This window comes from Lithobates pipiens, unplaced genomic scaffold (genome assembly GCF_037356315.1).
Source record: "Lithobates pipiens isolate NorthernLeopardFrog02 unplaced genomic scaffold, aLitPip1_a1.2 Scaffold_19, whole genome shotgun sequence".
NCBI lineage: Eukaryota > Metazoa > Chordata > Amphibia > Anura > Ranidae > Lithobates > Lithobates pipiens.
The window spans coordinates 419845015-419872725 of record NW_027507764.1 but is presented as its reverse complement, the minus strand read 5'-3'; the positions used below and the strand labels follow the sequence as shown (position 1 = coordinate 419872725).

At 42.1% G+C, this 27711-nt stretch overlaps 1 protein-coding gene across 1 annotated transcript in view; it reads right to left on the bottom strand.

The window, feature by feature from the left end:
- Positions 1–27711, bottom strand: part of GREB1L (GREB1 like retinoic acid receptor coactivator) — a 192644-nt gene that overhangs the window by 20139 nt on the left and 144794 nt on the right. Inside the window, exons 22-28 of the mRNA XM_077492552.1 lie at positions 27382–27626; positions 26460–27016; positions 24084–24186; positions 18522–18665; positions 12893–13029; positions 4760–4921; positions 4479–4680 (exon numbers count right to left, since the gene is read on the bottom strand). Of these exons, the coding sequence (XP_077348678.1) occupies positions 4479–4680; positions 4760–4921; positions 12893–13029; positions 18522–18665; positions 24084–24186; positions 26460–27016; positions 27382–27626 (1550 nt within the window). The remainder of the gene's footprint in view (positions 1–4478; positions 4681–4759; positions 4922–12892; positions 13030–18521; positions 18666–24083; positions 24187–26459; positions 27017–27381; positions 27627–27711) is intronic.

Sequence of the window (27711 nt, the reverse complement as noted above, 5' to 3'; positions counted from 1 at the left end):
CGGGCACCGGCATATGTAAGCAGCCATTTGGCCTTATGTTTTTTAATTTATTTTTATTATTAAACGGTGTCACACTATATGGATTCTGTTTGCGCTCCTTTTTTTATGACCTGTCTGAATCTATGAGGAGAAGGTTTTTTCCATAAGAGGTCCACCATATTCCATGTGAGCAGGGAATTCACCTGCATAAGCCTATTTGACTATCTTTTTAAGTAAAGTAGTCAACAGCATCTGGTAAGAAGACAACTTTATCTTCACAGTTGGGGTGTTTTCTGTGTCCAAAAAATTTTTGGTGAAGGGACGTGTCACAACTTTGTAGAAGATTTCAGCCGCCTTCTGGCATATGGATTTAGACGGAGTTTTTCACTGAATGAATCACTGTCTTGGACTGTGGATATTTTTGTTTTTCTAGTATCTAAGTGGGACTTTATTTTTTATTGTATTATCTATATTATTCATTTCTTTGCAAATATTTGTTTTTTAATTCATGGTGATAGGTTGACTATTACTTGAGGCGTTCTATGATTATTAATTTTCACATTTGTAATTGACATTTATATTTATAATTTTTTCAGCGCCCCTCCTATTACTTTATTTTCAGACCTGCTGGATTGCACAAAAAAAAAAAAAAACCACAGTAGTAACCAGCTTTTGCAATCCCAGCATTCCAGGAATGTAACTTTTTAAAAACTGTTAAATTGATGGTTTTAATTCCACTTTATGATTTACTTCTGCTCAGGAGATCTGGGTTTCAGCAAAATGTCAGCCTCCAGCAAGAAGAAACCGGAACAATGCTGGAGGTAATTTATAGCACACGCTGATTCTTGTAGAATTATTACCAATGTGCAATGTAGGTTTCTTGTTAACCGCTTCCCGACCGCCTCACACAGATATACTGCAGCAGAAGGGCACATACAGGCAGAATTATGTATCTGTACATTGCCCTTTAAGAGATGGGTTGTGGGCGCACGGCCGTTGGAACTCTATGTCCGCGTGTATACCCGCAATCGTCTCAGAGAGGAAGAAAGGGGAAATTCTGATGTAAACAAGCATTTCCCCTTTCTGTCTAGTGACACCGTCACTGATCACCGCACCCTGTAATCGGGAGCGGTGATCAGTGTTGTGTCACACACAGACCCTCAGTTAGAATCACTCCTTATGACACACTTAACCCCTACAGTGCCGCCTAGTGGTTAACCCCTTCACTGCCAGTCACATTTACGCAGTAATCAATTCATTTTTAATTGCACTGATTGATGTATAAATGTGAATGGTCCCAAAATTGCGTCAAAGTGTCCGATCTGTCCGCCATAATGTCGCAGTCATGATCGCCATTACTACTGCTACAAAAAATAAAAATGCGATAAAACTATCCCCTATTTTGTAAACACTAACTTTTGCGCAAAACAATCAAACTATTATTGCAATTGTTTTACCAAAAATATGTAGAAGAATACGTATCAGCCTCAACTGAGGGAAAAAAAATTTTTTTTTTTTAATATATATTTTTTGGGGATATTATAGCAAAAAGTAAAAAATAATGCATTTTTTTTTTCAAAATTGTCTTTTTTTTGTTTATAGTGCAAAAGAAAGTTCTATTTTATATCGCGCAATTGTCAGTTAAAGTGACGCAGTGCCGAATTACAAAAAGTGCTCTGGTCTTTGGCCAGCCAAATGGTAAGTGGTTAAAGAAAAAAAAAAATTTAATAGATTTCATGCATGATATTTACTTGTAAAAGCCTTCCTCCTGTAGACAGCCAAAAGCCCTGAGGCTGCTGCTGGGTGCCGCCATTTTTTTGTGATATCAGCCACAACAGTAGGACAGCTTTCATTCATGTGACCCTCTAAAGCATTTCCCTTTAGTCCTCCTCTGACAGCTATATAACGGTTTACGTGGGAGGGTGAGCAGAGGGGTGAAAGACCTGGGCACAGAAAGTAAATTAGAGAGTCCTGAAAGATGAAAGGACTTGGAAGTGCAAGTAGGGAGGGGGCTCTGCCAGGGATTTGACTCATGGAGTAGTTTAATTTCCTAGCAGGTTCAAAAGCACACTTCAAGTGAATACATTTTTTTTTTTTTATGAAACGCTGCAAGCAAGCACCTAAGATTATTGATTTTTTCGGTGGTTTTTGCCTGCAATTTTAAGGCACTATAGTTAGGTCTGAACATTCTGAATCCCTTATTGGTCCACGCCATCCTCATTTTGGATGAGTCGGAAACTCCCATCATTGACCTGGCTAGCTGACACTCTGACCAAAAGGTCCATGTCCTTTTCCTTATCCCCTTTCCCTTTTTGATGTAATATAGTAAGGTGGCACTGTGACTGGACAGAAAAAGGAGAAGAAACACACCCATGAGGTCATAGCCCTCTCCTCCTACGGTACAAAGCAGCAGAGCCATGATTAGCCCAGTACTGCCCCTCCCACTGTGAATGTTGCTTTGCTGACAGATTTAGGTTTGAATATTTGTTCCTACAGAAAATTACATATACTTTTTATTTTTAGTGAACACAACATGAATAAATTGTGTTTTATAGCCTTCTGTTGAGCTTAATTTATAAAAGGTTAACCTGATAAAAGCGACCAACGAGTCATCTTTGGGGCCTTGATGGTGTCATCTATACTAGTTAGGCATCCATATTAGTTAATGTTAATTATCTCACCATTGATCAGAAGTAGCTGCCTTTCTTAAAAGCTGTTTGAATTCTGGGTAGCAAAAATTGGTATGGCAGAAGTGTGGACCTTCATAATATACAGTACAGACCAAAAGTTTTGACACGCCTTCTCATTCAAAGAGTTTTCTTTATTTTCATGACTATGAAAATTGTAGATTCACACTGAAGGCATCAAAACTATGAATTAACACATGTGGCATTATATACTGAACAAAAAAGTGTGAAACAACTGAAAATATGTCTTATATTCTAGGTTCTCCAAAGTAGCCACCTTTTACTTTGATTACTGGTCCCCACACTCTTAGCATTCTGTTGATGAGCTTAAAGAGGTAGTCACCTGAAATGGCATTCCAACAGTCTTGAAGGAGTTCCCAGAGATGCTTAGCACTTGTGGCCCTTTTGCCTTCACTCTGCGGTCCAGCTCACCCCAAACCATCTCGATTGGGTTCAGGTCCGGTGACTGTGGAGGCCAGGTCATCTGGCGCAGCACCCCATCACTCTCCTTCTTGGTCAAATAGCCCTTACACAGCCTGGAGGTGTGTTTGGGGTCATTGTCCTGTTGAAAAATAAATGATGGTCCAACTAAACGCAAACCGGATGGAATAGCATGCCGCTGCAAGATGCTGTGGTAGCCATGCTTGTCCAGTATGCCTTAAATTTTGAATAAATCCCCAACAGTGTCACCAGCAAAGCACCCCCACACCATCACACCTCCTCCTCCATGCTTTACCAGGCATGTAGAGTCCACCCGTTCACCTCTTCTGCGTCGCACAAAGACACGGTGGTTGGAACCAAAGATCTCAAACTTGGACTCATCAGACCAAAGCACAGATTTCCACTGGTCTAATGTCCACTCCTTGTGTTCTTTAGCCCAAACAAGTCTCTTCTGCTTGTTGCCTGTCCTCAGCAGTGGTTTCCTAGCAGCCATTTTACCATGAAGGCCTTATTCACACAGTCTCCTCTTAACAGTTGTTCTGGAGATGTGTCTGCTGCTAGAACTCTGTGTGGCATTGACCTGTTCTCTAATCTGAGCTGCTGTTAAGCTGCGAATTCTGAGGCTGGTGACTCGGATGAACTTATCGTCCGCAGCAGAGGCGACTCTGTCTTCCTTTCCTGGGGCGGTCCTCATGTGAGCCAGTTTCTTTGTAGTGCTTAATGGTTTTTGCCACTGCACTTGGGGACACTTTCAAAGTTTTTCCCAATTGTTCGGACTGACTGACCTTCATTTCTTAAAGTAATGATGGCCACTCATTTTTCTTTACTTAGAATTTGTATTATGGCAAGAAAAAAGCAGCTAACAGTCTATTCAGTAGGACTATCAGCTGTGTACTGTATCCACCTCCTGCACAACAACTGATGGTCCCAACTCCATTTATAAGGCTTGAAATCCCACTTATTAAACCGGACAGGGCCCACCTGTGAAGTTAAAACCATTTCAGGTGACTACCTCTTGAAACTCATCAACAGAATACCAGAATGTGTGAAGCAGTAATCAAAGCAAAAGGTGGCTACTTTGAAGACCCTAGAATATAAGACATATTTTCAGTTTCACACTTTTTTTTTAAGTATATAATTCCACATGTGTTAATTCATAGTTTTGATGCCTTCGGTGTGAATCTACAATTTTCATAGTCATGAAAATAAAGAAAACTCTTTGAATGAGAAGGTGTGTCAAAACTTTTGGTCTGTACTGTATATGGTATATGGATGCATGTATCTGAATGAGTGGCGACAGATTTAACAACCAAAATCAATCACTTAACATGAGGTAAAGTGGTTAAGGAAGCAATGGATGTAGTCACTTACCAGCTCCAGCATTATTAAACATGCTAGGAAGAACCAGCATGATGTGGTTGGCCCAGTACTTTCGGTAAAGTGGCATCTCATACTCCTTTACGACCATAATATGCAGGTGACTGTTACCTTCCATGGCATGATATAGGTTTAATAGTCCATGTTCATGTCGGCCACTTGAAGGTGTAAAAATTGGACTCTTGATGTTGGGGTTCTGTGGAAAAAGACGTCAAAATAGTCACTTCCTTACTCTTTGCCTTATATTGAGGAGCACAAGTGAAACAGACACTTACTTTATCGGACACCAGGGGGAGCCGCATGCTCTCCAGGTGCTTGCCCTGTTTGCTAAAGACGAAATGATGTTCTTTGGACTTGGGGATGATGAAGTGAAGTTGAACCTCCTCACCAAGCATCGAGGATGAAAAAGTAAAGGCATGTATGGTAGATTCAAGCATCTAAAGTAGCAGAATACAGAATTCAGGCAAAATCACTATATGTATAGGGTCTTTACAACAAAATATTTATCTCTAATCTCTCAAAGTAGTTGACAATTTGTACAGTTTTACCAACACATATCAAAGTTACAAAATTGTGTTCAGGCAAGAACATTTTTTTACCCTAAAGCACGAGGGGGTTAAAAGAAATCCGGAGACACCAGAGGGAAACAAAAAAAGTTGATAGAAAGTTGATAGAAACTCCAATTTCCCGAACCTCCATGATTTTTTTACTGTTATGTCAGCTGACATTGTTTCATCATCTCTGGGTTGCAGGTATACGTTGGTCCAGTGTACCTCATCCTGACAATTCTTGTTTCACTTTTCTCCGTTATATCCTTTCTCTTGAGGGCACCCCTGCTTCCAAAGTCAAAAGATTTCAACCAAAACACCAGCACCTCGGAGGTAAAGATGGATAACTACAACAGGCGAGTACAGTCTACCGAACCCTACTGTTAAGCACCCATTGCTCTCACATGGATAGAACAAATGCACACAAACCAATATTGAAACACACCCCCAAACAGGGTTGCAAATTGGCTTGGATATTACACTCCCATGACTTCATCGATGTCTGGAGGGACCTCCATCCCACAAGCAGGGATTACACCCATTATTCTCAGGTCCATAAAACATATTTTTACGAATAGACCATACATTTACACTACCACCACTTCTCCCCTCTGTAGACTCGGCCAAAATACTACCCACCTCGTGGTCTGTCCACTCACAGCGCCTAGAGGCGATTCAGTTCGCATTGTGCGCTATACAAGTATTTCATTCATTCATTCATTAGTACAAAATTTCATTAACTGACTTGTGGACTAGACCAAAACCCTCAATGTGGCATCTTAATGCCTCATTACTCAATGATCCTACCATATTTACAGAGATAGAGACTGCCCTGCGACAAAATTTTACTGAAAATTGTGCAATTGATACCTCCCCTAGTGTTAATTGGGCAGCACATAAGTCCACAATTCGTGGCAAACTGATCCAAATAGCCTTTAGCAACAAACACAACCATGCACAAAATGATACAACAACAAGAGGAGGAGTTACAACACATAGTCCAGGAACAAAAGTCTAATCCTCAACTAGACTCGAGACAAAATAGAAGCGGCACATACAGCATTGAATTTTAGTCTCACCACTAAGGCTGAGAAGCATCTACGTTGGTCTAGGCATCGATTCTACAGACTGGGAGACAAACCCACTACACTCCTGGCCAGGAAACTTACCCCTCGACCGTACAATCCTGCCATGCCAAGATTGAGAACTCAAAAATTCCCAAATATTTTCTCTAAACTATACAAGAAACCAAACCCATTCCCCACAGCTCAGGCGGACAAATTATTCCATGATATCCCCCTCCTGCAGGTAGCACAGGAACATATAGAGCTTATGGAAGATGACTTCACAGAGGGAGCAATTAAAAGCTTGAACCCAACAAAAGCACCTGGCCCAGGCGGCTTTACTGGCCATTACTATAGAAAATATGCAGACATATTGGCACCACATCTATGCTCCTTTAACGCATTGAGAAGGGGGGCTCCCATAGCCACACAAGAAAATGCTGCCTTCATACAAGTAATTCCCAAACCAGGGAAGGACCATGGGGACCCCGCTATCGCCCGATCTCGCTCATTAACGGGGACCTCAAATTGTTGAGCAAAATCTTAGCGACTAGAATGAATACTTTCCTTTCCAATTATAAACATCCAGACCAGGTAGGATTTGTTCCCAACCATCAGGCTTCTGACCAAACCAGACGGGTGACAGTTATAATAGTAGCACTTCATTCAAATTGGGACAATCAAGGCAAACGCAAGGGTATACTATGGTCACAAGACCTTTGTAAATCGTTCGACTGACGTGGGATTACATACACTATGCATTGAAAAGATATGGATTTGGGCCTAATTTTATGACTACATTACAGACATTGTATAGCACACCTACTGCTAGACTCCTAATAAAAGGATATAGATCACACACCATAGATATACACTGGGGGACATGACAAGGCTCCCCTTTATCACCCATTTTATTTATAATGGTACTAGAACCCTTGGCAAACAAATTAAGAAACCACCCAGATATAAAAAAGGCATATACCGTGGAGATAGGGAGGACAAATGTGCCCTCTTTGCTGACATTTTAATGCTTCTTTCATCGGCAGTAACATCACTGCCTAACCTGTATCAAACCTTACACCATTTCACAGCTTTTTCAGGTCTTACGATTAATCATTCCAAATCGGAAGCTTTAAACCTTACATTAGAGCCGCAAACGGTGAAATTAATTAAAAATTCATTCCAGTTCAATTGGCAAAGAGAAGCTCTCCCATATGTGGGAATCTCTAACTCCTTCCCTACAGACCCTATATTGGGCCAACTATGCTCCACAACACAGAAAACTGACAGCGAACCTTCTAAGACGGGCCAACAATCCACCGTCCTGTTTCGGTAGGCTGTACTCAATAAAGATGAACCTCTTACCGAGATTGTTGTATTTGTTTAGAACACTTCCGAATGCTATCCACAAAACCAATATATAAGTACTACAGAATGGTCTATTATGAAATTCGTCTGGGGGGGATAAGAGACCCAGGGTGAATAGGCGCACCCTCTATACACCCAAAATGAGGGGGGGACTTGGGGTTACGAATTTGGCCAAATATTTTGAGGCAGCACAATTAGCCCAATTAATCCGTTCCCACTCCTCACAAATTCAACCAGCTTGGATGAAAATTGAATCATGCCTCCACACCACTAAACCGATTAGTCACATGACGTGGCTATGCATGAGAGATAGACCAATTATAATGTGCCCTACATTATCTTTTTCACCAAGTTTATGGGACAGATTGCTGAAGCCTTATGCACTCCGATCCACCCATTCTCCCCTAGCCCTGTTGACTGGTAACCCAGATTTCACCCCAGGTCTTAATCCTCAAGCGTTCGCATGGTGGACTAACAAGAGCTTGATAAGTATTGCCGATTTGTGCGACCACAAAGGTATCTTATCGAAACAAACCCCAATCGATAAATATCAACTCCCTAACACGGAATTATACCGTTACCTTCAGATTATTATATGAAGGCTTTACAGTGTACAAATGATATCACAGCCTCCACCTCAATGGAATACCTGTGTAGGTCCTTCGATAAGCATACAGGCCACATCTCGAAAATATACAGTATCTTGTCCTCAAAGTCGGAAAAACTATTTTATATGAACAAGTGTGAACAGGATATAGAGGCAACCATGGAAATTGACAAACGGGTTAAAATTGCACAATTCACCTCAAAATCATATATAAACATCTCACTAATAAAGGCAAATTATAAAGTTATATTGCAATGGTACATGGAACCAGTGAGAGTGGCTACATATGTTCCAGGCACCTCCCCTCTAGGTTTTAGGGGATGCAGTATAGAAGGCATAGTATACCATACATCAGGGTTTCTCAACCAGGGTTCCATAGAACCCTTGGGTTCCTCTAGAGGTTGCTAGGGGTTCCCTGAGCAATGGTTAATTTCTGCCTCTCAGGTAAGTTCTCAAGGACACCATTCATCTTTTTAGTCATCTGTAAGGGGGCAATTCTTCCCAATAACCACAAGTGTATGAAGCATTCTCCTTGTTGACCATCACAATAATGTATGACGAGGTGTAGATTTTAGACATGTGCATTCGTTTTCGTCCGAATGCATTTTCGTCCGAATTTCAGCTATTTTCGTTTTCGTTTTGCCAAACGATAACGAAAGCACAAAATCCGAAAAACGAAAGATCCGACATAAATAAATGCTTTATTTTCGTTTTCATTGTTACAACAGTTCGATATAGAATAGGAGATTCGACGTGACTCTGACAACGTGTCTATAGAACCTGTGTTCGAATGTGCCTAACCTTACCTCTATTAGTCCAAGATTATATAGAGAAAATATTCGACAGAGAAAAAAGATTTGACAGAGAGAAAAGATTCTGCAAGTTACTGTCCTAAAAAGTGTTTGGGGACCCGGGTCCTGCCCCAGGGGACATGTATCAATGCAAAAAAAAGTTTTAAAAACGGCCGTTTTTTCGGGAGCAGTGATTTTAATAATGATTAAAGTGAAACAATAAAAGTGTAATATTCCTTTAAATTTCGTAGGGGGGGGTTGTCTATAGTATGCCTGTGAAGGGGCGCATGTTTCCCGTGCTTAGAATTGTCCCTGCACAAAGTGTCATTTATGCAGGAAAAAAAGTCCTTTAAAATCACTCGCAGCTATTATGAATTGTCGGCTCCCGTAATACAGAGAACACTCATTGAAAGTCATTGATAAAAAAAAAAAAAAATAAATAAAAAAAAAAGCGTGGGGGTCCCCCAAATTCAATTACCAGGCCCTTCAGGTCTGGTATGGATATTAAGGGGAACCCTGCCTCAAATTTAAGAAAAAATTTGACGTGGGGTTCCCCCTAAATATCCATAACCAGACCCTTCAGGTCTGGTATGGATATTAAGGGGAACCCCGCGTCAAATTTAAAAAAAAATTGACGTGGGGTTCCCCCTAAAAATCCATACCAGACCCTTTATCCGAGCACGCAACCTGGCAGGCCGCAGGAAAAGAGGGGGGGACGAGAGAGCGGCCCCCCCTCCCTCCTGAACCGTACCAGGCCACATGCCCTCAACATTGGGAGGATGCTTTGGGGGTCTGTGACCCCTCAAAGCACCTTGTCCCCATGTTGATGAGGACAAGGGCCTCATCCCCACAACCCTGGCCGGTGGTTGTGGAGGTCTGCGGGCGGGGGGCTTATCAGAATCTGGAAGCCCCCTTTAATAAGGGGACCCCCAGATCCCGGCCCCCCCCCTGTTTGAAATGGTAAGGGGGTACAAAAGTACCCCTACCATTTCACAAAGAAAGTGTAAAAAATGTTTAAATAAAACAAACACACTTTTGAAAAATTCCTTTATTAAAAATAAAAAAATAAAAAAAAGATTCCAGCGGCGGTAATCCACTCTTGCTATCCATCGACGGACGGTCATATCTCCAGCGATGTCTCATGTCATCCAGCGCAGCGCAGCATCCTTCTTCTGTCTCCGTGGAGGAGACACTACAGACATTCCGGCGGCTGACGTTTGTTATATACGGAGGGCGGGGCCACCCGTCACCTGACCCCGCCCCCCTCTGACGCAAGGGGAAACCCGGGGTTCCCCGTGACGTAGGGGTGACCCGCACCCCTCTGATGTAACACAGGCAGGTTTCCGTTACATCAGAGGGGTGCGGGTCACCCCTACGTCACGGGGAACCCCGGGTTTCCCCTTGCGTCAGAGGGGGCGGGGTCAGGTGACGGGTGGCCCCGCCCTCCGTATATAACAAACGTCAGCCGCCGGAATGTCTGTAGTGTCTCCTCCACGGAGACAGAAGAAGGATGCTGCGCTGCGCTGGATGATATTAGACATCGCTGGAGAGATGACCGTCCGTCGATGGACAGCAAGAGTGGATTACCGCCGCTGGAATCTTTTTTTTATTTTTTTATTTTTAATAAAGGAATTTTTCAAAAGTGTGTTTGTTTTATTTAAACATTTTTTACACTTTCTTTGTGAAATGGTAGGGGTACTTTTGTACCCCCTTACCATTTCAAACAGGGGGGGGCCGGGATCTGGGGGTCCCCTTGTTAAAGGGGGCTTCCAGATTCTGATAAGCCCCCCGCCCGCAGACCTCCACAACCACCGGCCAGGGTTGTGGGGATGAGGCCCTTGTCCTCATCAACATGGGGACAAGGTGCTTTGAGGGGTCACAGACCCCCAAAGCATCCTCCCAATGTTGAGGGCATGTGGCCTGGTACGGTTCAGGAGGGAGGGGGGGCCGCTCTCTCGTCCCCCCCTCTTTTCCTGCGGCCTGCCAGGTTGCGTGCTCGGATAAAGGGTCTGGTATGGATTTTTAGGGGGAACCCCACGTCAATTTTTTTTTAAATTTGACGCGGGGTTCCCCTTAATATCCATACCAGACCTGAAGGGTCTGGTTATGGATATTTAGGGGGAACCCCACGTCAAATTTTTTCTTAAATTTGAGGCAGGGTTCCCCTTAATATCCATACCAGACCTGAAGGGCCTGGTAATTGAATTTGGGGGACCCCCACGCTTTTTTTTTTATTTATTTATTTATTTTTTTATCAATGACTTTCAATGAGTGTTCTCTGTATTACGGGAGCCGACAATTCATTATAGCTGCGAGTGATTTTAAAGGACTTTTTTTCCTGCATAAATGACACTTTGTGCAGGGACAGTTCTAAGCACGGGAAACATGCGCCCCTTCACAGGCATACTATAGACAACCCCCCCCTACGAAATTTAAAGGAATATTACACTTTTATTGTTTCACTTTAATCATTATTAAAATCACTGCTCCCGAAAAAACGGCCGTTTTTAAAACTTTTTTTTGCATTGATCCATGTCCCCTGGGGCAGGACCCAGGTCCCCAAACACTTTTTAGGACAGTAACTTGCAAATTAGCCTTTAAAATGAGCACTTTAGATTTTGAACGTTGGAGTCCCATAGACTTTAATAGGGTTCTAAAGTATGCTATATACTAGCTCCGTCGAATCTTCTTTATACATTCGACAGACACCATAAGCCTTCAAAGACAGATTCGACCGTGATTCATGTGGATTTTCGGACGAATGCAATTTTTGAACGAAAAATGAAATAAATAAAAACGAATTTCGGGAGTAACTAAATAAATTAAGTTTTCAGACGAAAACGAAATTCCGAAACGAAATATTTTACTCTGCACATGTCTAGTAGATTTTCCATTATTAGCAGGGGTTCCCCAAGAACAGAATTATTTCCAGGGTTCTTCTGTGTTGAAAAGGTTGAGAAAGGCTGCCATATATGGTGCACATGCCCTAAAGTCAGGCGATTTTGGATACGCATTTATAAATTTTATCTACTCACTAACCCAGGTAAATCTAAGTAAATTACCACAACAGGCGCTGTTGGGTAACCAAATAGAGGGAGTGCCAGGGCACACAAAGAAACTTATATCTTATCTTTACAGTATCCAGGATAGCGGCAGCTAGATCCTGGAGAACGCCCATGATCCCCTTCAACTTGGTGAAAGCAAAGTTGCCGTGGATCATGATCAATGACGCCTCTCAGGGATATTACTGGTTAAACAACCAGTCTTTGATAGGGTCTGGGAATCATGGTTAAAATATCGGACTGAAGGTTTATGAGCCATTAGTAGAGCTAATTAGAGAACAGGGGTGCACTCCCCCCCCCCCCATTTCTTTCTCTTCTCTCCTTTTCTCCCTTCCTTGCTTGCTTTTGTATGTTTATTTCCCCTAGAATCTTATAAGAGGCATCAGTAATCGGTAAGAGGCCTCATGGTCACATGGTGAGGAGTAGGGTGGCTGAGGTCCCCCCAAACCACAGCGTGATCCCATTGGGGATGGCTGGTGGGACACATTTCTCTTCACACAAATAAGTACTGTTGTGACAATCCTAGGGGCAATATATACCTTAACAGTTATAATTCCAAGTTATGATTTTTCTCAATAATGCCTAACCATGTATGGGTTGAGTTCAGTCAAAGTTGGATGTAGTTACTTAATCACCCATGGTACACTAACTATTGTGATACTGGAGTTGGCATTATATTTTCGGAATGCCACGTAGGCCGTGTTGGCCAAGATATGTTTTTATTTTCACTGTTTTCAGAATGTAGCTTGTATTTTCTACCTGTTAAAATCAATAAATACTATTGAAAGATTTTTTTTTTTATAATAATACAGTAACTGGCAGAACAAGTGTTCTAAATTGAAACGTCACAATGGTAAAAATTACAGTTTTTGGTTAAAGCGCAGGTTCACATGAACACAGGATATTATTGGCTACACGACCGATCTAAAATATATTTTTTCAACATGTGTCCTAAAATGCATTGGTACCTGTGATGCAGAGCCGACATCCATGTACTGGTGACAATGCTCACAATGGTGAAAAGTATTGTACGAGGCAAATTTTGTCAGCATCATAGAAATGGTTTCACGTTTCCTAGATTCATCAGAGCGCCCTCCAGATGACTCTGCACAAAAAACACAATAGGAAAACTCTAACACCAGATAATTCTAGAATTTGCTCATGTCTACAGTTTCACAGATTTATGCAAAAACCACTGTAATTGTGGCAACATTTATATAAGATGGCAGAAGCAGACACAGATACTTATTCAAAGCAAATGCAATCCATGTGAACATTTCCTAAAATGTCCACCCCATAATTAAAAAGATAAAATGAAACTGTGCCTTGCCAGGTTTAAAAATCGTATATATATTTTTCTGCTAGTCTTTCAAAACTGTACAGTTTTTGCACTGTAGGATGTAGAAAAAAAATACACAGTAGGACACTTAGAGAGGGAGGCAGCAGCACTCCTAGGCAACTGGGCTCTATTGCAGGGGTCTCAAACCAGCGGCCCTCCAGCTGTTGCGGAACTACAAGTCCTATCATGCCTCTGCCTATGGAAGTCATGATTTTAACTGTCAGCCTTGCAGTGCCTCATGGGAATTGTAGTTCGGCAACAGCTGGAGGGCCACCAGTTTGAGACCCCCTCCCTAGTGCTTTGCAAAGTGCCCTCTCTAAGCAAGCTTACAGTAAGAAAAAGAGCAGAAGGATGACCCTACTGGTATGCTGCTGCTACACAATGTTAAATTAGCAGGCTAGGGCAGGCTCAAAACCAATCTGTAAAGTGAAGTAAAGGGAAAATACAGTGGCTTTTGGTCAATGATCACTATCTGCCACATTTTACTCTGGAATGAGCTTAATTGTAACTCTACCACAAAGTGAAATGCATGACAGGGAGGATCCCAAGCAGAATCACTGATCTCTGGATAAAGTGTGAAGTGGGTGTTTTGTTGTGTAGCCTTCATTTCTTTGCATACTGAGGCAGACTAACATCTGCACACACACATACATACCAAAATGGCAGCTGACACTGAATAATCATAATACATATAAACCACTAAACATTCCCTTTAATCACAAATAAAGTGAAGTCACAGAGATAGCTTATATGTCTTAAAGAGCCTTAAAAGTGGTTGGAAACCCTTATATACCCAGTGAAGTGGCTAACCTCAGGTGAGACAGAAATGAAACAAATTTTCCTCCATATGTTGTACTTCATTATAAAGCTTGTCTGAGCTTTCAGAACGCAGCTAGCTAAAGTTACACTCTGCAGAGCTCAGCAAGAGCTGATTGGAGGGAAGGGACACAACCCCTTCACACAACACAAGAACAAAACTGTGGCCTTCCATCACAGGTTGTGTGCTGGAGGCACCCTTTCCTGTTACAAAAATTTTCTGATGCCAAGACAAAAAAGGTAACACATGATTAAGGCAGAAAACAGGAAAAAGGCAGCAGACAGAAATGACACTTGGTGCTCTGAATTGAGACAAGCACACACTATGCATGGATAGTCTTTGTTTGTTGATTTAATGTCAGATGTTTACAACTAATTTAAAAAGTAGGTGGCCTCTATCTGAGCATGAATTCTCGATCCAGCATTAAATTATGTTGGATCCCTTGACACGTCATACAAGTCAGACAGATCAACCCCTCTGCCAAATGGAGTGACCAGACTTGTCGACAATAAAAGTTGATGACCGGATCACACTTACTTTGATATCAAATCAGGCATTATTTATCACCTCTATTTACGGCTTGCCGAGCACAGTGACTGTACACCAACGCTACGAGTTATGGCAAGTAACGGGTTCTGAAGGAAGACTTCCTGCTGGCCTGACACACACACACACAGTATCTCACAAAAGTGAGTACACCCCTCACATTTTTGTAAATATTTTTATTATATCTTTTCATGTGACAACACTGCAGAAATGACACTTCGTTACAATGTAAAGTAGTGAGTGTACAGCTTGTATAACAGTGTACATTTGCTGTCCCCTCAAAACAACAACGCATAGCCATTAATGTCTAAACTGCTGGCAACAAAAGTGAGTACACCCCTAAGTGAAAATGTCCAAATTGGGCCCAATTAGCCATTTTCCCTCCCCGGTGTCATGTGACTCGTTACTGTTATGAGGTATCAGGTGTGAATGGGGAGCAGGTGTGTTAAATTTGGTGTTATCGCTCTCACTCTCTCATACTGGTCACTGGGAGTTCAACATGGCACCTCATGGAAAAAGAACACTCTGAGGATCTGAAAAAAGAATTGTTGCTCTACATAAAGATAGCCTAGGATATAAGAAGATTGCCAAGACCCTGAAATGGAGCTGCAGCACGGTGGCCAAGACCATACAACAATTTAACAGGACAGGTTACACTCAGAACAGGCCTTGCCATAGTCTATCAAAGAAGTTGAGTGCACATTCTCAGCGTCATATCCAGGGGTTGCCTTTGGGAAATAGATGTATGACCGCTGCCAGCATTGCTGCAGAGGTTGGGGGGGGGGGGGGGGGGTCAGCCTGTCAAGTGCTCAGACCATACGCTGCACACTGCATCAAATTGGTCTGCATGGCTGTTGTCTCAGAAGTAAGCCTCTTTGCTGAAGACAGGCAGACTAAGGACATGGATTACTGAAATCATGTCCTGTGGCCTGATGAGACCAAGATAAACGTATTTGGTTCAGATGGTGTCAAGCGTGTGTGGTGCCATTCAGGTGAATAGTACAAAGACAAGTGTGTCTTGCTTACAGTCAAACATGGTGGTGAGAGTGTCATGGACTGGGGCTGCATGAGTGCTGCCAGCACTGGGGAGCTACAGTTCATTGAAGGAACCATGAATGCCAATATGTACTGTGACATACTGAAGCAGAGCATGATCCCCCTTCCTTTGGGGACTGGGCTGCAGGGCAGTATTCCAACATAACGACCCCAAACACACCTCCTAGACGGCCACTGCCTTCCTAAAGAAGCTGAAAGTAAGGATGATGGACTGGCCAAGCTTGTCTCCAGACCTAAACCCTATTAAGCATCTGTGGGGCATCCTCAAATGGAAGGTGGAGGAGCTTAAGGTCTCTAACATCCACCAGCTCCGTGATGTTGTCATGGAGGAGTGGAAGAGGACTCCAGTGGCAACCTGTGAAGCTCTGGTGAACTTCATGCCCAAGAGGGTTAGGGCAGTGCTGAAAAACAATGGTGGCCACACAAAATATTGACAGTTTGGGCCCAATTTGGACATTTTCACTTAGGGGGTGTACTCACCTTTGTTGCCTGCGGTTTAGACATTAATGGGTGTGTGTTGATTGTTTGAGGGGACAGCAAATCTACACTGTTATACAAGCTGTACACTCACTACTTTACATTGTAGCCAGGTGTCATTTCTATAGTGTTGTCACATGAAAAGATATAATAAAATATTTACAAACATGTGAGGGGTGTACTCACTTTTGTGAGATACTGTATATACACTATATTGAAGAACAACAAATGGAGGGAGGCTATCATGGACTTTAATGGTACTGTAGAATAACTGCAAAGGACAGTTACAAATTAAACTGTGTGTATATATATATATATATATATATATATATATATATATATATATATATATATATATATATATATATATATATATATATATACACACACATACATATATATATATATATACACATACACACACACATATACATACATACATATATACATACACACACAACCTTTCAGACAAATCCCATGGCCTTTCTCAAATTCTAATTGCATGTTACAAATCAAACTAAGTAGCATAGCCAGCCAATTCACATGATCATCAGAAAAAATTCAGGGGTAATCTGACACACAAACATCAAATGTTTATGCTCCGTGACATTTCATCAAACAATCCCTAAAGCCAAGTTTAGGGTCAGATTTCTCCCACAAAACCGTTTGTTCCATTATTATATATCAGATCATATAGTAACATGTAGCATGTGTGGAACTTTTCACACAGTAAAAATGGATATTAGCAGGAATTTCAATTTAACTACGTAGGGTTTAAGGACTGGAGTATATTTCCTTTTCCTATGAATATATTTGCCTCCCTTTATTCTAGGTGCCGTATTATGTTTCTATATGTGGGAGAAAACTTGACTATGAAACAAGGCAAAGCATAATATGTCCATTTTTAAACCTAAGGAATAACCAGATTATTTTAGTATAGTTAAATCTGATAGATCAGGGGTCTCCAAACTTTCTAAACAAAGGGGCCAGTTTACTGTTCTTCAGAATTGAGGGGGGCTGGACTGTGGCCATTCGGAGTAGAAATGGTCTTGGCTACAGTGGAGAGTAAACACTGCATCTTTGGCATTAGGGAGAGGATATTGTTGGTGTCAGTGGGAAGAATAGTGCCTCGTCATTGATAGCAGTGAGAGGAATGGTGCCCCATTGTTGGCGTCAGTGGAATAGTGCCACATCATTGGCATCAGTGGGAGGAAAAGTGCCCCAAGGGCCGGATAAAGGCAAGCAAAGGGCCACATCTGGCCCCCGGGCCACAGTTTGGAGACCACTGGTTTAAATTAAAGTGCATGTTGAGGCAATTATTTTTATAGTTTTGGAATGGGAAAGGGCTGCCATGGATGCTCAACCTGTGAGCCTGCTGTACAAGTTACATCATTTTTTGTATATGTGTGCTATAATCTTTTGTTCTGCATGAGGCTTAGGGCCCTTTGACACTGGTGGACTGATCGGGCTCGCCTGTCCGTTTTTCAGCCAGACCTAATCAGTCCCTCCATTATCCACTATGGAGCGGCGCATGTAAACGCACCTGTCCATTTACACCTGTCGTCATCCAATCCAATAAAAACAGACAAATAGGGATCTGTTTTCCCCATCCATCTAGCGGATCGGATTGGATGACAGTGGTGTGTAAATGGACAAGAGGTAAATTTACATCCGACTGCCCATTGAGGAGAGAGGGCTTTGTCTGTGTTTACTCTGCATAAGCAGAGCAGACATAGACGAGCCACCCGCCTGCTCAGTGGGATGGAGACCAGTATGTGTGAAAGGGGCCTAAAAGATTCTGGTTGATACTGTTCCATCAGTCAAGGCTAAAAAGTGTTACAGAGTTGAGATGCAATTGATCCAAAATGATATAACAAAAGGTCCTTGGGAAATACATTGTAATCATTGCAACCAAGGTTGTAACAAAGTATAAATGCAGTATTTTCTCTGTTTGCATGGAATGAGAATCTGTTCCCAAGCAACTTAGCTTTGACAAAAACCTGAAGATTTGGCTGAAAGCATTTGTAAAGCTATTACTAAAAAAAAAAAAAAAAAAAATCTTGAAAGAAGCAGATATTCCTGGAATGTTGCAGTCCTTGTATGGATATATCATTTGAGCGGTTAGCAGTATAAGCAGTTCACAAGCTCCCCTAATGACTGCTCCAGAAATGGATCAACATAGCAATAAAACATGTTATTTTATTCTATATTTGCATCACATTATTTGAAATTAGTTCTTGAATAACAATTTTAGGACCAGTATGTATATTTGGCACCTAGACTCTTTTCTTCAAATCCAAGCAGTTCATATTGGTACAGTTGCAGATTTTGTTTCAAAATGGCAGCATTAATAGAAATATACCTTGTTTGACTTGTAAACTGTGTACAGTGTAGAGTGGACTGGCTTGCCGATATTTTGGATCATGTATTGTGACATCAAATGGGATTTTGCTGAACACTTCAATATCTGGCCACAGCTCTGTTGTCAGCTCCTCCTGTCCTTCAACTGCAAGAGAAAAAAGTAGAACATATTTCAGCATGATGGATGCCGAGTGAGGGTAACAATCAGGCATTATTACTTTCAAGCAGATTAATTCAATAAGCTGTCATGATAGAACATTGAAAGCAAATTATAAAACAGTTCTAATATCTGTCAAAGGAGTAGACCCACTGTTTGAGACTACCATGTGTAGGAAAATCCCCTTTCAGCATAAATTGGATCATGACAGATGCCATTTTTTGGGGGACTGGATCACACTGAGCTAACAGGATGGAGAACCAAAACATGTTTGTTTGCTCAGATGGTACACACTTTTGTGCAAATATTTTTCTCTTTTTCAATCAGATACATAAAACAAAAGTAAACGTTCAAAAAGGTAACTGTAAAAAATATGATTTTTATAACAGCTTACCTGTAAAATCTTTTTCTTGGAGTACATCAAGGGACACAGAGCCATAGTAGTAACTATATGGGTTATATAGGTACCTTTAGGTGATGGACACTGGCACACCCTAGATAGGAAGTTTAGCTCCCTACATAACCCCTCCCCTTACTGAGAGTACCTCAGTTTTTTTTTTGCCAGTGTCTTAGGTGTTGGACATGAGTAAAGATGTGCTATGCTGACCTCCACTGGAGGAATCTTTGCTGGGGCAAGCCATGCAACCGGATCCATTCAAAGTGTCTTTTCCAGGCCGAATTGAATGGTACCTGGGCCTTGTGTCAAAAGAAACGAGGTTCTGCCTGTAATGCGTCTTTTTAGTGAGCTGGACCCCGGGATCCAGTGTTTTTTTTTTTTTTTCAGCCAAATTTCCTGGCGGGGGGCTTTACAGGCCCCAGAGTGTGAACCTCAGTTTTGTAGCAAAGCAATATACGTGTATTAGAAGAGTGGAGGGACCGTGATGTACTCCATGAAAATGATTTTACAGGTAAGTGGTTATAAAAATCCTATTTTCTTTATCATTCATCACGGGTTACAGAGCCATAGTAGTAACTATATGGGATGTCCCACAGCAATGCTATCTGAGGGGAGAGGGAGACAAACAAAAGGAGGGGGTCATCAGACCTGAGGACCTATACTGCTGCCTGCAGCACACTGTGCCCTGATAGAATCTGGTGAAAGTATGGACTGAAGACCATGTTGCGGCCTTCCAGATTTGAGCCATGGAGGCTTGGTGACTGCCCAAGAAGCACTAACAGCCCTGGTGGAGTGCGCTTTGATTTGAAAAGATGGAACTTTCCTCTTCAAACCATAAGCTTGAATAATTACTTGCCAAATCCACTTCGCTGCCTGTCCCTTTCTAGGACCTTCAGGCAACACAAACAAAAACATCCATTTTCCGTATCTGAGCAGTTGCTTCCAAATAGATTTTGACCGCTCTCACTACATCCAGAGAATGTGGAAGGTGGATTAAGCCGCGTTAACCCCTGTATAACGCTTTGGACCAAAGAACGCAAAGGAAGCGGACATTGAAAAAATCCTGATAAGGCCAAGACCTGGCCCTTGATAGTACTCAAGGCCAGCTTCATCTCTAACCCCGTTTGCAGAAAGGCAAGGATTCTACATAGGACATACTTTCTGGGATGCCAACCCCTGGATTCACACCAGGAAACTTATGCCTTCCAGACTCTACAATAAATGACTCTGAAAGCTGGCTTCCTTGCATTAATCAAGGTAGATATCACTGAACCTGAAAGCCCATGATTCTTCATAATGTGGGTTTCAATAGCCAAACCATTAAATTTAGATTTTGTAAGGTAGGATGGAACACTGGTCCCTGCGATAGCAGGTCTAGACATGGTGATAGGGTCCATGGGGCCCCTACTGCCATCTTTACTATTTCTGCAAACCAAGATCTTCTGGACCACAAAAACCATCAACTTGTTTTCCTGATTGATCCTGTGAATGGCTGCTGTGGCATTGTCAAATTGGACCTGACAGGACAACCCCGCAACCTGAATGTCCAGGCCTTTAGGGCTAGGTACACTGCCCGAATCTCTAAAATGTTGATGGGTAAGGTCCTTTCGGTTCTGGACCATTTCCCTTGGACAGTCTCTTCCAGGACTGCTCCCCAACTCGAAAGGCTAGCATCTTACTACCATCCAGGTAACTGGTAAGAAGGATTTCCCTTTCCGTAGTTTCTCGAGTATCAACCACCAACTGAGGCTCTGACACACTATTGGCGACAAACGCATCAGAAAATCTAGCTCCTGGACTTTCTTGTTCCAGGCAGACAGGATACTGTTTTGCAGCAGACTCGAATGAACCTGAGCATAGGGAACCGATTCGAATGAAGCCACCATCTTTCCCAACAACCTCATGCAAAGACGAATAGAAGGACCCTTCTTTGCCCTGACCACCTGAACCAGCTCCTTTATGGCACTGATCTTTGTCTGGGTTAAAAAACACCCTCTTCTGGGTTGCATCTATAACCAGACCCAAGTACTCTAGTCTTCTTACTGGCTTTAAAGAAGACTTCTCTAGGTTGGGGGACCTAGAGAATTCCACCAACCTAGGTATTCCAGGTAGTTGACTGGTGTCCAAGCGTTGGTCTTAGCGGGCTACCGACCGGTCTATCAAGAGCAGGTCGTCTAGGTAGGCTATAACCTTTATACCCTGGGCCCTTAATATGGCCAGAGGAGGGGCCAGGACCTTTGTAAATGCCTGAGATGCAGTAGCTAGACCGAAAGGTAGAGCTACAAACTGAAAATGAAGTTTTTCCACTTCGAAACGCAGATATTTCTGATGAGCAGGGAAAAAAGGTACATGTAGATATACCTTGATGTCGATTGATGCCAGAAGTTCATATAATTGTAGGATGGAGACTACTGATCGGATGATTCCATGCAAAAAGATCAAATTTTCAGAAACCGGTTTAGATCTTTGAGATCTAGAATGGGTCTGACATCTCCATTTGTTTTTGGCACAGTGAAAAGGTTTGAATAAAACCCCCAACCCCTGCTCTTCCATGGGAACCACCATGATCACTTTTTTTGACAAAAGTCAGTCTAACACTTGAAGGAGAGACTTTTTTCTCTGGATTTTTGGGAACATTTGTTCTGAGGAAACGAGGAGGCGGGAATTCTCGGAACTCTAATTTGTAACCTAGAGTTATTGTGGAGACCACGCATCTGAAAAGCCTCCTGCCAGACCCTTGAGAACTGTAACAGTCTTCCCCCCATATGAGCAAGCGGGGGCACACCTTCATAAAGAGGCTTTATGGTTTCCTCCCCCAGGACTTTTGTCCCTGGGGTTGACTGAGTTTTACCTCTTGAACCTGATGGATGGAGGCCGTCATGACTTCCTGCAGGCTGATGCCCCTGGCACTGGAGAAAGAGCCCATTTAAATGAGGGATGTTTACTCATTTTCTTACCTGGCAAAAGGGTACTTTTCCCACTTGATAGCTTTTGGATACAAGTGTCCAAATCATCCCCAAACGGCCTTTCACTGCGGAAAGGAAAACCAGCCAGGAACTTTTTGCATAGTCAACAGAACAAGTCAAAATTATTTACAGAGGATATAGCAGTGTCAATTGCTGGTATACCCTACATCTTTGTAAATTTTTCCTCCATAGAATAAAGTGTTAAAAACTTTTTGGGAGGGAAAAAATGCTTATCTGGGTGATCCCATTCAGAATATATAAGCTTTTCCAGTAATGAATGAACATGAAAAGCATGCACAGCTTGAGAAGGCTTCAGTGAACCCAAACAAGAAGTGGGCTTTTCAACCAAAAAATTTGTTAGGAATCTCCCTTACCCCTTTTCCGGCTGCAGGGTTCTGTGGTAAACCAAATAGACCCAATCTTTACCACTCACGGTGGGCTCCATTAAAAAACCTTCAGGAACCAGGGCCCTTTTTAGCGGGGGATTCACACTCTGGGGCCTGTAAAGCCCCCCGCCAGGAAATTTGGCTGAAAAAAAAAAAAAAAAAAACTAACACTGGATCCCGGGGTCCAGCTCACTAAAAAGACGCATTACAGGCAGAACCTCGTTTCTTTTGACACAAGGCCCAGGTACCATTCAATTCGGCCTGGAAAATACATTTTGAATGGATCCGGTTGCATGGCTTGCCCCAGCAAAGATTCCTCCAGTGGAGGTCAGCATAGCACGTCTTTACTCATGTCCAACACCTAAGACACTGGCAAAAAAAAAACTGAGGTACTCTCAGTAAGTGGAGTGGTTATATAGGGAGCTAAACTTCCTGTCTAGGGTGTGCCAGTGTCCATCACCTAAAGGTGCCTATATAACCCATATAGTTACTACTATGGCTCTGTGTCCTATGATGTACGATAAAGAAATATAGGAGCTGCCTTTTGAACTTGTTTATTGGTGCAAGCTCTGGGGCTGATAATCTTATTTCATAATTTCTTAAGTGAATGACCCAGAACAAGCATGTAGCTAGTGATGTGTTTGGGCCAGTGGCGGCCCATCCATTAGGGGAGCACAGGTGCCCCCCCCCCCCTCGGCTCCCTAATTGACATGTGGGGCACCGGACGCATGGATTCCAATGAGGGTGAGCTCAGGCGCAGAGCACTGCCCATTGAGCCCACCCAGTTGTGTGACAATAGTGAATGAATATTTGCTATTGTCACACAGATTATCCTCCAAGGCAATCAGGTTCTATGACCCATCACCCGACTGGCTAAAAGGGCAGGCGATCCTGTTGGCCGCCTAGGGAGGGAGGGAGAAGACAAACGGCAGCCATGAGGTGACGCATGGGAAGTGCTGCCCACTTTGATGGGGTAAGTGCTGGGTAAACCGACGTGCGGATGACTCGACGCACCTGGGGCGGGATTTGTAGGTGCATTGTTTGCACATAGAAAACACCAAAAAACACCACAAAACACCAGCCGCCACTGGTTTGGATATCTGATGAACACACATACTTGTTGCTGGTCAGTTGTTCACACTGTATTAAAGGAAAGATACAAAATAGACCAAACGCTCACTGCCAACAAGTCAACATTGGCAGACCCAATATTTTCATGCTGACCAATGTTAACCTTTGAAATATAAATTTAAAAGAAAGACAGTTTTAATCATGAAATATCAATGTTTCTGCAATATGACAGTTATACTGTACATTTAAGGATGTACATACACCCGATACAGATACTAAAGCTGGTCATAGATGGATCAAATCTCATGCTGGTTTAGCATGCACTGGCCGAGATTCAATCCATCCATAGAGAGGCTGATTGTAGCCAAGTTAATCAATCTGGTACAAATCAGCATGTCAGATTTATAGCATGTGATTATTGCCAGCAGCTGTAACCGCTAGCATCAATGGGTTCTCCCGGCAGGGACGGCTCTCCGCACACACACACACACCACGAGAACACAATAGCTCCATGGTTGCAGGAAGGAAAATTGCATCATCTGTGGCCTGCTTTAGTTGTTCTGATTTTAATTGCAAAGAAGCTTACCTTTGTTGATCTCTTCCTCATCGTAGACATCTACCTCTAAAAGCCGAATCAGCATGCGATATAGTATTCTAAGAAACTGCAGGTAAGCACCAGTCTTTCCTACCTTTAAAATAAAGGACATGTTAGCATAAACACTATAGATTTAATGAAAGAAAGGATTTAAATGGAGACTTGTTCAGAAGACCGTTAAAAACGGAACACCCAAAACTTTACTTTCATAGCAAGAAAGCATTCTCAAAAGAAATCAAATTACAAAATTAAATATCCATAAAATACCAAAGAAAATCTAAATTTAAAAAGCTTGTTCAACAAGTAATATTATCTTAAATAAAACGCTAGGTAAACAGCTAAATGTACAATTGAAAAATACTGATGTAAACAGTCATACCTACCAAAGGTGCAGGCACTTTGGCGATTCCTACACCTATCAGACAGCACCTTGTTCTGCCCCTCCCATAGTCTGACCGCTGCTGTTTAGGGCATCTCCAGAGGCTGGTATCAAGACAGATTCAGTTCAAGTGTGCATCTATAAAAACCTTTATTTTTTAAAGCTAAAAAAAATTGGGCACATAAAACAGTAATGAATGCTGTCATGTACTCATTAATAATGTATAATTCTAATTATACAAATTATTCAAATCTGGCTTGGTTTCAGCCTCTTGTAGAGTCCTGTACAGTAGACCATAGACTGGATTGGGAGCAGCAGCATTAAGAGCCAGTTTGGTGTGATGCATGTACATTGGCTTAAGAGGAGCATGCTGGAGGAGCAGAGAGCAGAGGGATGAGCTCAAAATTCTACTGCTGATTTTTATTGTCCAGTTACAGGCTGAAAGAATGGAGGCGACCTAGCTGTATGAATAATTTCAACAAGTCTGGTCACAAATCTCAGGGCTTGATGGACATTCTTAAAATTGTCCACTGTGAAATGCAGTCAATAGGTTCTTAATTCAATGGCCTACCACAATGCAATGGTTCTACCTCTGCACAAAACTGGTCTACAATGTCGGACGTGATAGCAATAGGTTGATTGCTTGCCGAGAGATTAAAGGTTTTATATTGCGGGGAAACAAAGAATTAAACCTTTGGCAGGTAAAACAGCTCCTATGGCTAGAAATTGGTGTATTTAATGGTTTGCCTAGAAGCAAGTTTTAAAAGGAATACACAAATGTATTGTGTTATGGTTTTTACAGTCACCAAGGAGTTCGGCCTTAAGAGGATAGAGACTATTTTAAGTATCAAGCATGGGTTGTAAGTTTGGCATTAGGATACTACATGGGGGTATGGCAGATCTCAAAGCAGAGCATAGCTGCTCTTTCCTATACTCACAGTGCAGTTTATGAGCTTTCCCAACTGATCCAGAAAGTGATTACTGTTTGTAATAAACACTGCTTGCAGTTTATATTCCCTTCATTTCTCAGCAATGAGCCAGTATGCATGTGCACAAGTTATCAAAGCCATCTTTAGGCTTTTCATTGGTTCAAGGACAATAAACACTTAGCAGAAATGAAGAAACTAGCATGGATGCACACAGCCAGAAGTAAATACAATAGGGATAGCATGGATTCACATTGATTCTATGGAGTAAATGTGGCCATGGTTATAAAGCGAAATAAACTATATTTTAGTATACATAGGAACTATATAATGTATTTAAACATACTTTCTTTTGATAGTAAGTCAGCCTCCAATCAATGCAGGTTGATTTTATGCATTTACGGATTCTGACCACCATTAAACATGCATTACTAAAATCATTATAATTTCTATAGCCAGACATGCATCTCGGCCCCATTGGTTCTGCTATTGTCTGATCATAGAACATACCAGGTGTCTCCAAACTTTTTAAACAAAGGGGCAAGTTTACGGTCCTTCAGACTTTAGGGTTGCCAGCAGAAGTAAAAAATTTACTAACATCAGCGTAAGTAAACAATGCCGCTTTGTTATTAGGCAGAATAGCGCCCTGTTGGGGTCAGTGGGAGGAATGGTACCCCATTGTTGGTGCCAGTGGCAGGAACAATTCCCAAAAGTTGGTGTCAGTGGGAGGAAAAGAGCCCCATTGTTGGAATCAGTGGGAATAACAATGCCCAATTGTTGGGGGTTCGAAATAGTGCCACATTATTTCTGTCAGTGGGCAGAAAGGTGCCCCAAGGGCCAAATAAAGACAAAAGGCCCCTTTTGGCGACCACTGGAATATACCATAAACAAAATCATTCACTCTACACAGACGTTGTGATCTCCTATACACATTATCCTGAGGGAAATATGTACCCGCTTATTCACCCAGGTAAAAGGAATTATTTACTCCATCATGGCTAAAAAAAATAAAAAGGGAGGATTGGACTGAATCCCATCCCAAAGAATCAAAAGGTTAATGACCTGTGATGGACCATTCAGAAGAAGACGGCGTGGATGAACAGTCCTTGTACCCAAATGCTCACTGGGGTTTACATAGTCTGCATGGTGCTGCCTGGCTGTTGTCCACTGTCGATAGTAAAGCGATTGCTCATCACTACTTAAGTCTTTGGATATTGAAGGCCTGAGTGATCTCAACCAGCTCACATCAGCATGGGGTAAGAGTGAAACAGTAGAGAGCGTCTGTCCATTTTTATTAGAAGCCAGGAGATTGTAAGTAGCTCGTGAGAGAACCACAATGCGTGGCATTGTTAAACTCAACGTCCTGCTCTTTCTTCCAGATTGGTGAGTCCATTGAAGTGTTTGTGATGAAGAGGTGGAGGAGAATTTTGAAGTTGTGCTGCTGGCCATTTGTGCCCCAAGAGAGTCGCATTCATTTTTGATTTCACTGGCTGTAGAATTGGGGTAAGTGACTTCATCCAGAGAGCTGTTTGCTACATTTGGGAAGTCAGGGTTCAATGGCAGTCTCTGTGTTTCTTCAGCTGTGCTTGATGAACTGACTCCATTTTCTGCTATGGAACCTGTGCCGAAAGAAAACAAGATTATAACCCTTTATATTACAAAATCCCCTTTACTTGCATTAATAGATTTTCAGGGGGCAGTCAGCCATTATAATGCATTATTTCTGTTGTCATTTTAGTATTGGTATACCTCTATAAAATGTTTATTGTGCATTTAGTTTTGTTCAAATAAAATGAATTATCAAAAAAAAAAAAAGGGGATCATTGTTTGAAAAAAATTTGTGGGGGGGGGGGGGGCGCAATATATTTACTGAAATGATTCTCAGACATGGAAAAAGAAAGACAAAAAAAAAAAAAAAAAAGCAAAGTCCATAACACCAGCACAGTCACAAAATAGATCTATCCTTCACACAAAACGTACTAACCTGACGTCCCAGTGACTGCACTGCCATTACTCTGTGGCCTGTCGAGATCAATAAACAGATCATCAGAATCATTTGCAATGCTGTTAGCCTTGTCAACTTCCTTGTCACTGAGGTCCAATGCAGTCATTGGTTCTCGAATTACTTCCCTTGACACATAACCGCAAGCCAGGCCTATCTCTTGCTCCAACGCTGTCCGTGTTAAAAAACTTGAGTCAATTAGTCGGAGGTCACAGTACTTCAAGGATCTAGAACACAGAAGGTTTCTTGTTAACATGGTGGTTAGAGAAAATGCATAGGGGTTGTCTAAACTTTAAGGTCAGGAATAAAAAT